This window comes from Dryobates pubescens, chromosome 19 (assembly GCF_014839835.1).
Source record: "Dryobates pubescens isolate bDryPub1 chromosome 19, bDryPub1.pri, whole genome shotgun sequence".
In the NCBI taxonomy this organism is placed as follows: Eukaryota; Metazoa; Chordata; class Aves; order Piciformes; family Picidae; genus Dryobates; species Dryobates pubescens.
Window position 1 is genome coordinate 2,397,717 of NC_071630.1, and position 13,320 is coordinate 2,411,036.

The 13,320-nt window shown below is 65.5% G+C and overlaps 1 protein-coding gene across 1 annotated transcript in view; it reads left to right on the top strand.

Annotated features, from left to right (window-relative positions):
* RSPRY1 (ring finger and SPRY domain containing 1) overlaps positions 1–13,320 on the top strand; it is a 32,195-nt gene that overhangs the window by 2,931 nt on the left and 15,944 nt on the right. Inside the window, exons 2-6 of the mRNA XM_054170237.1 lie at positions 1,243–1,295; positions 4,682–4,794; positions 7,351–7,477; positions 8,372–8,430; positions 9,151–9,217. Coding sequence (XP_054026212.1) covers positions 1,243–1,295; positions 4,682–4,794; positions 7,351–7,477; positions 8,372–8,430; positions 9,151–9,217 — 419 coding nt within the window. The remainder of the gene's footprint in view (positions 1–1,242; positions 1,296–4,681; positions 4,795–7,350; positions 7,478–8,371; positions 8,431–9,150; positions 9,218–13,320) is intronic.

The window sequence follows — 13,320 nt, forward strand, 5'->3', positions numbered from 1 at the left end:
GATTCTCTCTCTGCCTGCACTTTAGGTGCAGTTGGTTCACAGCCTCACAGCTCCCAGGGTGTGAGGGGCTGGGAGGGGCCTCTGGAGAGCTGCCAGTGCCAGCCCCCTGCCAGAGCAGGAGCACAGCACCCAGCCCAGGGGCACAGGAACACATCCAGGCAGGGCTGCACAGGCTCCAGAGCAGGAGACTCCACAACCTCTCTGGGCAGCCTGCTCCAGGCCTCTGGCAGTCTCCCAGCCAAGAAGTTCTTCCTCCTGCTGAGCTGGAAGCTCCTGGGCTGCAGTTTCCAGCCCTTGGCTCTTGTGCTGCCCCAGGGCACAGTGAGCAGAGGCTTTCCCTGGCCCTCCCTTCCTGCCCCCCAGCCCTCAGCTCTTGATGGCCATTGCTCAGCTCCCTCTCAGCCTTCTCCTCTGCAGCCTGCACCCCCCCAGGGCTCTCAGCCTCTCCTGCCCAGGCAGTGCTGCAGTCCCTTCAGCAGCCTTGCAGCCCTGCCTTGGCCTCTCTGCAGCAGCTCCCTGTCCCTCTGGAGCTGGGGAGCCCAGAGCTGGAGGCAGGATTCCAGCTGTGGCCTCCCCAGGGCAGAGCAGAGGGGGAGGAGAAGCTCCCTGGCCCTGCTGGCCACACTCTGCTGAGCGCCCCCCAGGACCCCCTTGGCCTTCCTGGCCCCCAGGGCTCATTGCTGTGCCCTGCAGCCCTTGCTGCCCCCCAGCACTCCCAGCTCCTTCTCCTGGGGGCTGCTCTGCAGCAGATCCCCTCCCAGCCTCTGCTGCTGCAGTTTGCTCTTCCTGCCCAGCTGCAGGGCTCTGCTCTCCTCCTGCTTCAGCCTCAGCAGCTTCCTCCCTGCCCAGCTCTCAGCCCCAGGAGGAAGCCTGCAGCAGGTTGCCCAGGGAGGGAGCTGTGGCCTCATCCCTGCAGCTGTGGGAGGCCAGGCTGGGCACTGCAGTTGGCTCCACAGCACCTCCCTGCCTGGTGCCAGCTGCAGCCTTGCTGAGGCTGTGCTCAGTGTCTCTGTTGGTGGCAGAGATGCCCAGGAGCACTGCCCCCAGCAGAGAGCCCTGGGGGGCTCAGCCTCTGCTGCTCTCTGCTGCTCCCCAGCCCTCTGCCAGCCCTCCCAGGCAGTGCTGCAGGCCCTTCCTTGCCCCTTTGTCCCTTCAGTGCCTTGCTGTTGCCTCCTTTGTTCCTTCAGTGCATGCTGGTGCTGACTCTGCCTGCATTTGTGACCTCTGTGCTGTCTCTTGCAGTGACCAGGAGCCTCCATATTCCATGATCACCTTGCATGAGATGGCAGAAACAGGTACCTCAGGGCCCTGTGGTGGGCACTGCAGCCCCAGGCCCCCACCCCCACGCCCCTGCCCTCCCCCTCTGTCTGCAGTGCAGCCCAGGATCTGCTCTGGGGGGGTCCCAAGCACAGCTCTGAGCTTCACTGAACTCCTGGAGTTTTCCCTGAGGGTTTCCCAGGCCCCAGAAGCAGCCCAGAGGTGGCCACAAAGCCACTGGGATGGCATCAAGCCCTGAGGCACTGAGGATGGCTGCTGCAGAGAGGCAGAAACAGCCCTGGGGTGTGGGGGGCCCTGGCAGGCACCCATGGGCCCCAGTGCTGGGAGGCAGCACAAGCCTTGGGCTTGGCTTTTGCTGGCCCTGGGCATCAGCTTTTATTCACAGAGCCACAGAATGGGCTGGGCTGGAAGGGAGCTCAGAGCTCAGCCCCAGCCCCCTGCCATGCCCTGGGACCCCTGCCCCCAGCCCAGGCTGCTCAAGGCCTCATCCAGCCTGGGCCTCAGCACCGCTAGGCAGGGGGCAGCCACAGCCTCCCTGGGCAGCCTGTGCCAGGCTCTCCCCAGCCTCCCTGCCAACCATTCCTTCCTCCTCTCCACTCTCCCTCTGCCCTCTGCCAGCTCCAAGCCATTCTCCCTGCTCCTGGCACTCCCAGCCCTTGCCCACAGTCCCTCCCCAGCTCTCCTGCAGCCCTTCAGCTCCTGCAAGGTTGCTCTGAGCTCTGCCTGCAGCCTTCTCTGCTGCAGGCTGCACAGCCCCAAGCCTCCCAGCCTGGCCCCACAGGGGAGGCTCTGCAGCCTCTCAGCATCTCTGTGGCCTCCTCTGGAGCCTCTGCAGCAGCTCCAGGTCCTCCTTGTGCTGGGGGCCCCAGAGCTGGAGGCAGTGCTGCAGGGGGGCTCTGAGCAGAGCAGGGCAGAGGGGCAGAATCCCCTCCCTGTGCTGCTGCTCTCCCTGCTCTGGCTGCAGCTCAGCACTCAGCTGCCTCTGGGCTGCCAGGGCCCAGTGCTGGCTCCTGGGCACCTTGGCACCCCCTGGCACCCCCAGGGCCTTCTCCTGCAGGCTGCTCTCAGCCCCTCCTGCCCCAGCCTGGCTCTGGGCTTGGCACTGCCCTCAGCCAGCTGCAGGACCTTGCCCTTGGCCTTGTTGGCCTGGAGGAGCTTGGCTTGGGCTGAGCTCTGCAGCCTGCCCAGGTGCCCTCTGGCTGGATCCTTCCCTCCATCACCTTTCCTGCTCTGGCTGTGCCAGCCCTGTCCCCAAGCACTGCTGCAGGCCTGAGCCCTGGCTGTGCCAGGCTCTCAGCAGGAGGGCTGGGGGCTCTCAGCAGCAGGCTGGGGGCTCTCAGCAGGTTGATGTTCTCCCAGCTCCAGCCCTGCACCAAGAGTGAGGCTTGGCTGAACTTTTCCCTTGGCAGCCTTGGTTCTGCTGCTGGGGAAAGGACTTTTGGGTGGCAGTAACCACCCTGGGGAGGTGTTCAGAGCAGTGGAGTAACCTGGGGGTGGGGAGGGGGTGCTGGCACTGCTCCAGCCCCACTCTGGGGCTTGCATGGGCCTGGCCCTTGCTGAAAGGGGGCTCCAAGGCTCCCAGCTCTTGGGGCCAGGGGCAGACTCTGCCTTTATTTACTCTTCCAAGGGAGCTGCTGTCTGCTCCACCCAGATCTGTGCCTTGGCAGCTTCAGCTCTCCCGTGTGGATTGTTGTCTGCTGGCCAGGGTAAGCCCTTGGCCCCTCAGGGAGCAGCAAAGGCTGTTCCTGAGGGCAGCAGAGTGCCTGTGGGCCAGCAGGCAGGGGCCAAGCTGAGGCAGCTCCTCTGAGGTCCAAGTTGCTTGAGGCAACTCAAGAAGAGTGCTCTGGTGCTGGCTGGCAGAGGAGGTTTAGATGGGATGGAGGAACAAGATCCCAGGGTGCCAGGGGCTGGAAGGGACCTCTGGAGAGCTGCCAGTGCCAGCCCCCTGCCAGAGCAGGAGCACAGCACCCAGCCCAGGGGGCACAGGAACACATCCAGGCAGGGCTGCACAGGCTCCAGAGCAGGAGACTCCACAACCTCTCTGGGCAGCCTGCTCCAGGCCTCTGGCAGCCTCCCAGCCAAGAAGTTCTTCCTCCTGCTGAGCTGGAAGCTCCTGGGCTGCAGTTTCCAGCCCTTGGCTCTTGTGCTGCCCCAGGGCACAGTGAGCAGAGGCTGGCCCTGGCCCTCCCTTCCTGCCCCCCAGCCCTCAGCTCTTGATGGCCATTGCTCAGCTCCCTCTCAGCCTTCTCCTCTGCAGCCTGCACCCCCCCAGGGCTCTCAGCCTCTCCTGCCCAGGCAGTGCTGCAGTCCCTTCAGCAGCCTTGCAGCCCTGCCTTGGCCTCTCTGCAGCAGCTCCCTGTCCCTCTGGAGCTGGGGAGCCCAGAGCTGGAGGCAGGATTCCAGCTGTGGCCTCCCCAGGGCAGGGCAGAGCAGAGGGGGAGGAGAAGCTGCCTGGCCCTGCTGGCCACACTCTGCTGAGTGCCCCCCAGGACCCCCTTGGCCTTCCTGGCCCCCAGGGCTCATTGCTGTGCCCTGCAGCCCTTGCTGCCCCCCAGCACTCCCAGCTCCTTCTCCTGGGGGCTGCTCTGCAGCAGATCCCCTCCCAGCCTCTGCTGCTGCAGTTTGCTCTTCCTGCCCAGCTGCAGGGCTCTGCTCTCCTCCTGCTTCAGCCTCAGCAGCTTCCTCCCTGCCCAGCTCTCAGCCCCAGGAGGAAGCCTGCAGCAGGTTGCCCAGGGAGGGAGCTGTGGCCTCATCCCTGCAGCTGTGGGAGGCCAGGCTGGACAAGGCTGTGAGCAGCCTGACCTAGGAGCAACCTGCTGACTGCAGGGGGGTTGGGCTGGATGCCCTTTGGAGCTCCCTCCCAACCCTTCCATGGTTGCATTTCTTCAGTGTCATTGTGGATGCAGCTCTCAAGAGCTGCCCTTGGGCACTGAGTCCCCCCCTGGAGCAGAGCAGTTGCCCATGGTGGTGCTGAGTGGGAGCTGAAGGTCCCCTGAGGCCTTGAGCAAGCTGGGGCTGGTGGGAGGTGTCCTGTCCATGGCAGGGGCTTGGAGCTGGCTGAGCTTTGAGGTCCCTTCCAGCCCATTTCAGGAAGGAAGGAACCTCTGACCCCCCCCCCTGGCCTGGCCCAGGCTGCTGCCCACCCCCAGAGCTCCTCACTCTGCCCCAAGCTGCTCTAAAGCTCTTCTGAGTTTTACCTTCTTCCCTCCCTCCAAGCCAAGCCCCTGAGGTACCAGGGGGGAGCTGCTGGGGTTTGGTTTGCTTGGCCCTGATCTCTCCCCAGCCTCAGCTGGGGTCCTGCTGGGGCCTTTCCCAGCCTGCAGCTCCTGCTGAATGTCTTGTGCAAGCCTTCAGCCCCTGCCAGCCTCGACTCTGAGCCTGCCTTCTGCTTTGTGGTTGACAGATGAAGGTTGGTTGGAGGTTGTCCAGTCTCTAATTAGAGTTATCCCATTAGAAGACCCCCTGGGACCAGCTGTCATAACTCTGCTCCTTGATGAATGTCCACTGCCAACAAAAGTGAGTCCAAAGCCTCTGCCTGCAGCTGGGGCTCAGCCTCAGCTCCCTGTGGTAGCTGCTGGGGGTGTGGGGAGGGGAAGGGTTTCAGCGGGGGGGGGGGGGGGGGGGCAAGGCTCTGCTCTTCAGCAAAGAGAAGTGAGGAAGAAGTTGTTGGCCAGGAGGGTGCTGAGAGCCTGGCCCAGGCTGCCCAGGGAGGTGGTGGAAGCCTCCTGCTGATGCCTGGAGGTGTTTGCAGCCAGGCTGGAGGTGGCTGTGAGCAACCTGCTGTGGGGTGAGGTGTCCCTGCCCATGGCAGGGGCTTGGGGCTGGCTGAGCCCTGAGCTCCCTGCCAGCCCTGGGGTTCTGTGACTCTAAAGGGCTGAGAAGTGCAAGGTGGAGTCCCTGGGCAGACTTTGGTGTCTGCTGTTTGTCACTGCAGGGCTTCTAGCATCAAACAATTCATCAAAGCTGGGAGAGGGGAGGTTGAGGCTGGAGAGGAGGAAGAAGTTGTTGGCAGGGAGGCTGGGGAGAGCCTGGCACAGGCTGCCCAGGGAGGCTGTGGGGTGCTGCTGGCACCTGGAGAGTCATAGACTCACAGAATGGGTTGGGTGGGAAGGGAGCTCAGAGCGCAGCCAGCTCCAGCCCCCTGCCATGCCCAGGGACCCCTCCCCCCAGCCCAGGCTGCTCCAGGCCTCATCCAGCCTGGGCCTCAGCACCTCCAGGCAGGGGGCAGCCACAGCCTCCCTGGGCAGCCTGGGCCAGGCTCTCCCCAGCCTCCCTGCCAACCATTCCTTCCTCCTCTCCACTCTCCCTCTGCCCTCTCCCAGCTCCAAGCCATTCTCCCTGCTCCTGGCACTCCCAGCCCTTGCCCACAGTCCCTCCCCAGCTCTCCTGCAGCCCTTCAGCTCCTGCAAGGTTGCTCTGAGCTCTGCCTGCAGCCTTCTCTCCTGCAGGCTGCACAGCCCCAAGCCTCCCAGCCTGGCCCCACAGGGGAGGCTCTGCAGCCTCTCAGCATCTCTGTGGCCTCCTCTGGAGCCTCTGCAGCAGCTCCAGGTCCTCCTTGTGCTGAGGGTCCCCAGAGCCTTCTGGCCAGGTTCAAAGCAAGTTTTCCCTAGGCCTCCCCTGAGTCTCCTGAGTGAGCTCAGTGCTTGCTGAGGGTTGTCAGAGGAACTGCAAAGTGGTTTGGAAAGCCAAGCTGTGAGCTGAGGCTTTGCCTGCTGGGGAAGAGAATGCAGCACCTGGGGACCTCTGTCAGTGCCCCTGGTGGGGGGGCTGGGGGTGAGGGAGAGTTGGGATGTAGCTGCTTGGCTCTGCAGTGGACCTGGAAGTCAAAGGGTTGGTTTCTTCAGAGCCCTCTTGACTTCCCTTGGAGGTGCCCTGAGGAGTTAGCTGTGAGGGGCTTGGCCTCAGCTGCCTGCTGGGGCTGTGCCCAGAGGGTGGTTGCTCTCCTCCTGCAGTCCCTGTCTGCACACAGGGAGCTGCAGCTGGGGCCTCTGCTGCTCCCATGCAGCCCAGGCAAGGCTTTCACAGAGTCAGTAAGGTTGGAAGAGACCTCAGAGAGTACCAAGGCCAGCCTGGCACCCAGCTCCTCCTGACAACTCCACCATGGCTCCAAGGGCCACATCCAATCCCCCCTTGAACACCTCCATGGGTGGGGACTCCACCACCCCCCTGGGCAGCACAGCCCAGTGGCCAACAACTCTCTCTGGAAAGAACTTTCTCCTCCCCTCCAGCCCAAACCTCCCCTGGCACAGCTTGAGGCTGTGTTCTCTTGTTCTGGTGCTGGGTGCCTGGGAGAAGAGCCTGGAGAAGAGAAGGCTCCAGGCAGACCTCAGAGCAGCCTTCAGTACCTGCAAGGGGCTCCAGGAAGGCTGCAGAGGGACTGTCCCCACAGGCCTGCAGGGCCAGGGCCAGGAGCAGTGCAGGATGAGAGCAGAGCAGGCTGCACAGCCCCAACCCTCCCAGCCTGGCCCCACAGGGGAGGCTCTGCAGCCCTCTGAGCATCTCTGTGGCCTCCTCTGGCCCTTTGTAGCCCTCCTGTGGGGCCAGGCTGAGGGAGTTGGGGTTGTTGAGCCTGGAGAAGAGAAGGTTCCAGGTAGAGCTCAGAGCAACCTTCCAGGACCTAAAGGATGCTGCAAGAGGGCTGCAGAGGGACTGTCCCCACAGGCCTGCAGGGCCAGGGGCAGAGGTTTGGGATGAGAGCAGAGCAGGTTGGGATTGGATGTGAGGAACAAGCTCTGCCCCAGGAGGCTGCTGGAGCCCTGCAGCAGGCTGCCCAGGGAGGTGCTTGAGGCCTCAGCCCTGGAGGTATTGAAGGTCAGGCTTGGGAAGGCTGTGAGCAGCCTGCTGCAGGGGAGGATGTCCCTGCTGGCTGCAGGGGCTGGGGCTGGCTGCTGCCCTTGGCAGCTCCTTCCCAGCCCATCCCCTGCCTCCCCCTCCGCTCCCCTCCCTCGAGGCACAGCCTGCCCGCGGCGCTGAGGGCAGCCAGGCCTCTGCTGGGCCCTGCTGTGCCGAGCTGGGGGCCCAGCTGCAGCTGGCAGTGGCCCTGAGGAGCCTGCCCACTGTTGTGTTTTCCAGGATGCCCTGCAGAAGCTCACAGAGATCCTGAACCTGAGCGGAGCTGCTGCTTGCCAGGACGCCGCTCACCCTGCCAGGCACCGCAACACCACGGCGGTGCTGGGCTGCTTGGCAGAGAAGCTGGCAGGTAAGGCATGGCAGAGCTGCCCCAGGCTGGCCTGGGCCCTGCTCTGCCACCTCCTGCTGGAGGGGCAAAGGGCTGGCAAGGCCACAAATCAATAGCAGTCAGCCATTAAGTGCTTATTGATTTGGCTCTGCCTCCCATGTGGCCTGAGACAAAGAGAGGAGCTCAGAAGCCCAGGGCTGGGAGGGACCCCAAGGCTCAGCCAGCTCCAAGCCCCTGCCATGGGCAGGGACACCTCACCCCACAGCAGGTTGCTCACAGCCACCTCCAGCCTGGCTGCAAACACCTCCAGGGCTGAGCAGGAGGCTTCCACCACCTCCCTGGGCAGCCTGGGCCAGGCTCTCACCACCCTCCTGGCCAACAACTTCTTCCTCACAGCCAATCTCCAGCTCCCCACTTCTCCTTCTGCTCCATCCCCCCCAGTCCTGGCCCTCCCTGGCACCCTCCAAAGTCCCTCCCCAGCTCTCTTGCAGCCCCCTGCAGCTCCTGGAAGGCCACCAGAAGGTCTCCCTGGAGCCTTCTCCTCTGCAGCCTGCACAACCCCAACTCTCTCAGGCTGTGCTCAGAGCAGCTCCAGCCCTCTGCTCAGCCTCCTGGCCCTGTTGCTGTGCCTCTGGCAGTGCCCAGTGGGAGGCAGAGCCTGGTGGCCTCTTCCCTGCAGGCCTCCAGGGGCTCTTTGCAGCAGGCCAGCTGCAGAGGGCTGTGCCCTGCCCCTGGGGCTGGAGTTGAGGGCTGCAGGAGGGTTGGAGAGGGAGCCCTGAGGACTGCTCCTGCCTTGCTGCAGGGTTCCTGGGGTCTCCTTTCAGTTGCTTGCTCCTTTGGCTCTCCCTGCTTGAGGCTGGCTCTGGTGCTGCTCTCCATGGCTGTGTGAAATGGTTTTCCTTCCTCTTCCCCCAGGTCCTGCCAGCATAGGTCTGCTCAGCCCTGGCATCTTGGAGTACCTGCTGCAGAGCTTGGTAAGAGCTTCTCTGTGTGTCCATGCCCTGCAAGTTCTTAGCTCTGGGGGTTGTGAACAGCAAGGGACAGCCCAGGGGAAGCTGTGAGGATGATGAAGGGACCTGCAGCAGCTCTGCTGTGGAGAGAGGCTGAGAGCCCTGGGGGTGGAGAGGAGAAGGCTGAGAGGGACCTGAGCAATGTCTGTGAACATCTGAGGGGTGGGGGGTAGGATGGAGGTGCCAGGGAGAAGGTGCCAGGCTCCTTGGGGTGGTGCCCAGGCACAAGACAAGGCCCAGCAAAGATAAGCTGGAGCCCAGGAGGCTCCACCTCAACAGGAGGAGGAAGTTGTTTGGTGTGGGGCTGCTGGAGGCCTGGAGCAGGCTGCCCAGAGAGGTTGTGGAGCCTCCTGGTGTGGAGAGCTTCCAACCCTCCCCTGGATGTGCTCCTGGGTGCCCTGCCCTGGGTGCCCTGCTCTGGCACAGTCCCTTCCAGGCTCTGTGATTCTGTGCTTAGCAAATCCTGGCAGCACAGAGGGCAGAAAGCTGAGCCTGCAGGGAGCCTCTGGGATCTCCCTCCCGGGGGAGAAGCAGTAGTCAGAGCCCTGAGCAGCCTGATCTGCTCAGGCCACCAGCCTGGAAAGGCTCTGGATGCCCCTGGAGCATTCTGTGTCAGACTCTGCACAGCTCTGCCCACCCCTGCTGGGCAGCCCCTGAGTAACTTCTCTTCTTTCTCCCCTTCAGCACTTCCAGTCCCACCCCACAGTGATGCTCTTTGCACTGATAGCCCTGGAGAAGTTTGCACAGACAAGTGAGTACCAGCCTGGGGCTGCCCGCCCCGGCCCTGCCGTTCCCTGCCGCCTGCCCGCCCTGCCCCGGCCCTGCCCCGGCCCTGCCGCCTGCCTGCCCTGCCCCGGCCCTGCCCCGGCCCTGCTGCCTGCCAGCCTTGCCGCTCCCTGCCGCCTGCCTGCCCTGCCCCGGCCCTGCCGCCTGCCTGCCGCCTGCCTGCCCTGCCCCGGCCCTGCCGCTGCCTGCCGCCTGCCCTGCCCCGGCCCTGCCGCCTGCCTGCCCGCCCCGGCCCTGCCGCCTGCCCGCCCCGGCCCTGCTGCTGCCTGCCGCTGCCTGCCCTGCCGCTGCCTGCCTGCCCGCCCCGGCCCTGCTGCTGCCTGCTGCTGCCTGCCCGCCCCGGCCCTGCTGCTGCCTGCTGCTGCCTGCCCTGCCCCGGCCCTGCTGCTGCCTGCTGCTGCCTGCCCGCCCCGGCCCTGCAGCTGCCTGCTGCTGCCTGCCCGCCCCGGCCCTGCTGCTGCCTGCTGCTGCCTGCCCGCCCCGGCCCTGCTGCTGCCTGCTGCTGCCTGCCCGCCCCGGCCCTGCTGCTGCCTGCCGCCTGCCCGCCCTGCCCCGGCCCTGCTGCTGCCTGCTGCTGCCTGCCCGCCCCAGCCCTGCTGCTGCCTGCTGCTGCCTGCCCGCCCCGGCCCTGCTGCTGCCTGCTGCTGCCTGCCCGCCCCGGCCCTGCTGCTGCCTGCTGCTGCCTGCCCGCCCCGGCCCTGCCGCTGCCTGCTGCTGCCTGCCCGCCCCGGCCCTGCTGCTGCCTGCTGCTGCCTGCCCGCCCCGGCCCTGCTGCTGCCTGCCCGCCCCGGCCCTGCTGCTGCCTGCTGCTGCCTGCCCGCCCCGGCCCTGCTGCTGCCTGCTGCTGCCTGCCCGCCCCGGCCCTGCTGCTGCCTGCTGCTGCCTGCCCGCCCCGGCCCTGCTGCTGCCTGCCGCCTGCCCGCCCTGCCCCGGCCCTGCTGCTGCCTGCTGCTGCCTGCCCGCCCCGGCCCTGCCCCGGCCCTGCCGCTGCCTGCCGCCTGCCTGCCCTGCCCCGGCCCTGCCGCTGCCTGCCCTGCCCCGGCCCTGCCGCTGCCTGCCGCCTGCCTGCCCTGCCGCTCCCTGCCGCCTGCCTGCCCTGCCCCGCCTGCCTGCCCTGCCCCGCCTGCCTGCCTGCCCCGCCGCCTGCCTGCCCCGCCGCCTGCCTGCCCCGCCGCCTGCCCCGCCGCCTGCCTGCCCTGCCTGCCCTGCCGCCTGCCTGCCCTGCCCCGGCCCTGCCTGCCCTGCCGCCTGCCTGCCCTGCCCCGGCCCTGCCTGCCCCGGCCCTGCCCTGCCCCGGCCCTGCCCTGCCCTGCCGCCTGCCCTGCCCTGCCGCCTGCCTGCCCCGGCCCTGCCTGCCCCGGCCCTGCCTGCCCCGGCCCTGCCCCGGCCCTGCTGCCTGCCAGCCCTGCCGCTCCCTGCCGCCTGTCTGCCCTGCCCCGGCCCTGCTGCTGCCTGCCTGGCAGCTCCTGAGCACGAGAGACTGCAGTGGGGGAAGCACAGGCAGAGAGATCTCTGGCCAGGCTCTGCTCAGGGATGGCCACTGCTGGGGCAAGGGGTGCAGAGCTGGAGCAGGGGAGGTGCCAAGGGGAACAGAAAGGAAAACTTTGCTCCTGGAGGCCTGGGGCAGGCTGCCCAGAGAGGTTGTGGAGTCTCCTTCCCTGGAGAGCCTTTACCCCCCCTGGATGTGTTCCTGTGTGCCCTGCCCTGGGTGATGCTGCTCTGGCAGGGGGTTGGACTGGGTGATCTCTGGAGGTCCCTTCAAGCTCTCCCATTCTGGGACTCCAGCAGATCACTTCCTTCTGCCCAGCATGACCCTAGCCTGGGCTGCAGCAGCAGAAGTGTGGCCAGCAGGGCCAGGGAGGGGATTCTGCCTCTCTGCTCCACTCTGCTGAGCCCACAGCTGCAGCTCTGTGCCCAGCTCTGCAGCCTCTGTGCCAGGAAGGCTCTGGAGGTGCTGGAGCATGTCCAGAGCAGGGCCAGGAGGGGGAGCAGAGGGCTGGAGCTGCTCTGCTCTGAGCACAGCCTGAGAGAGTTGGGGTTGTGCAGGCTGCAGAGGAGAAGGCTCCAGGGAGAGCTTCTGGTGGCCTTCCAGGAGCTGCAAGAAAGCTGGGGAGGGACTTTGGAGGGGGTGAGGGAGGGCCAGGACTGGGGGGGATGGAGCAAAAGGAGAAGTGGGGAGCTGGAGATTGGCTGTGAGGAAGAAGTTGTTGGCCAGGAGGGTGGTGAGAGCCTGGCCCAGGCTGCCCAGGGAGGTGGTGGAAGCCTCCTGCTGATGCCTGGAGGTGTTTGCAGCCAGGCTGGAGGTGGCTGTGAGCAACCTGCTGTGGGGTGAGCTGTCCCTGCCCATGGCAGGGGCTTGGAGCTGGCTGAGCCTGGAGCTCCCTCCCAGCCCTGGGCTTCTGTGATTCTTTGGTGTGAGGCTGCTGGAGCCTGGGGCAGGCTGCCCAGGGAGGTTGTGGAGTCTCCTTCCTTGGAGAGCTTCCAGCCCCCCCTGGATGAGTTCCTGTGTGCCCTGCCCTGGGTGCTGCTGCTCTGGCAGGGGGCTTGGACTGGGTGAGCTCCAGAGGTCCCTTCTCAACCCCTCCCATTCAGGGACTCTGATTTATTGCTGTGGTGACATCACTCTGCCCCTCCAAACCCCTCAGGTCCTTGCTGAAGCTCCCCACAGGCCTCCCCTGTCAGGAATTGCTGTTGAAGGAGTTCTGCCATGAGGCCTTTGCCACTGAAGGAAGCCTCTGTCAGAGGTGGGGACCCAGAGCTGCAGCTGTGGTCTCAGCAGAGTGGAGCAGAGAGGCAGAATCCCCTCCCTGGCCCTGCTGGCCACGCTCCTGCTGCTGCAGCCCAGGCTAGGCTCATGCTGGGCAGGAGGAAGTGAGCTGCTTGCAGGCAGCACAGAACATTCCTTGCTTTAATGGCATCCCACACACAGACCCACAGATCTGCTGGCTGCCAGGGGCCTTCTCAGCTTAGCACTTGCTGCACAGAGGCTTCTGACATCAGACCTTTGTTGCCTGAAAGGAAAGAAATCTCTGTCAGAGAGCTGGAGAGGAGCTCTTGCTGGGCTCTGTGCTGAGAAGTGATACACTGGGAGGGGGAGCAGCTGGGCAGGAGCCAGCACTGGGCACTGGCAGCACAGGAGGACAAGGGCAGCCTGGGCTGCAGCCAGAGCAGGGTGGCCAGAGCTGGAGAGAGAGGATCCTGCCCCTCTGCTCTGCTCTGGGGAGACCTCCCCTGCAGGGCTGGGGCCAGCTGTGGGAGCCCAGCACAAGAGAGACCTGGAGCTGAGGGAGAGGCTCCAGAGGAGGCCCCAGAGATGCTCAGGGGGCTGCAGAACCTCTGCCCTGGGGCCAGGCTGGGACAGTTGGGGCTGTTGAGCCCTAGAGAACAGGAAGCTCCAGGGAGACCTCAGAGCAGCCTGCCAGGACCTGAAGAAGGCTACAAGAAGGCTGCAGAAGGACTGATCCTGAAGGCCTGCAGGGCCAGGCCCAGGGGCAGTGGCTTGAAATGAGAGCAGAGCAGATGGGGATTGGATGTGAGGAACAAGTTCTGCAACACTGCCACAGGCTGCCCAGGGAGCTGCTTGAGGCTCCAGCCCTGGAGGTATTCCAGGTGGGGCTGGACAGGGCTCTGAGCAACCTGCTCCAGCTGGGGATGGCCCTGCTGGGTGCAGGGGGTTGGACTGGAGGAGCTCTGGAATTCCCTTCCAGCCCAGAGCCTTCTGTGATTGCTGTGTTGGGGCTGAGCTACCTGTGTGGGGCTGAGCTCCCTGTAACTAAGCTTAGTGTTTGTGCCTGGTTGGGGCTGAGCTGGGCTGTGTGGGGCTGGGCGGGGCTGAGCTCCCTGTAACTAAGCTTAGTGTTTGTGCCTGGTTGGGGCTGAGCTGGGCTGTGTGGGGCTGGGGCTGAGCTGGGCTGTGTGGGGCTGAGCTCCCTGTAACTAAGCTAAGTGTTTGTGCCTGGTTGGGGCTGAGCTGGGCTGTGTGGGGCTGGGGCTGAGCTGGGCTGTGTGGGGCTGAGCTCCCTGTAACTAAGCTTAGTGTTTGTGCCTGGTTGGGGCTGAGCTGGGCTG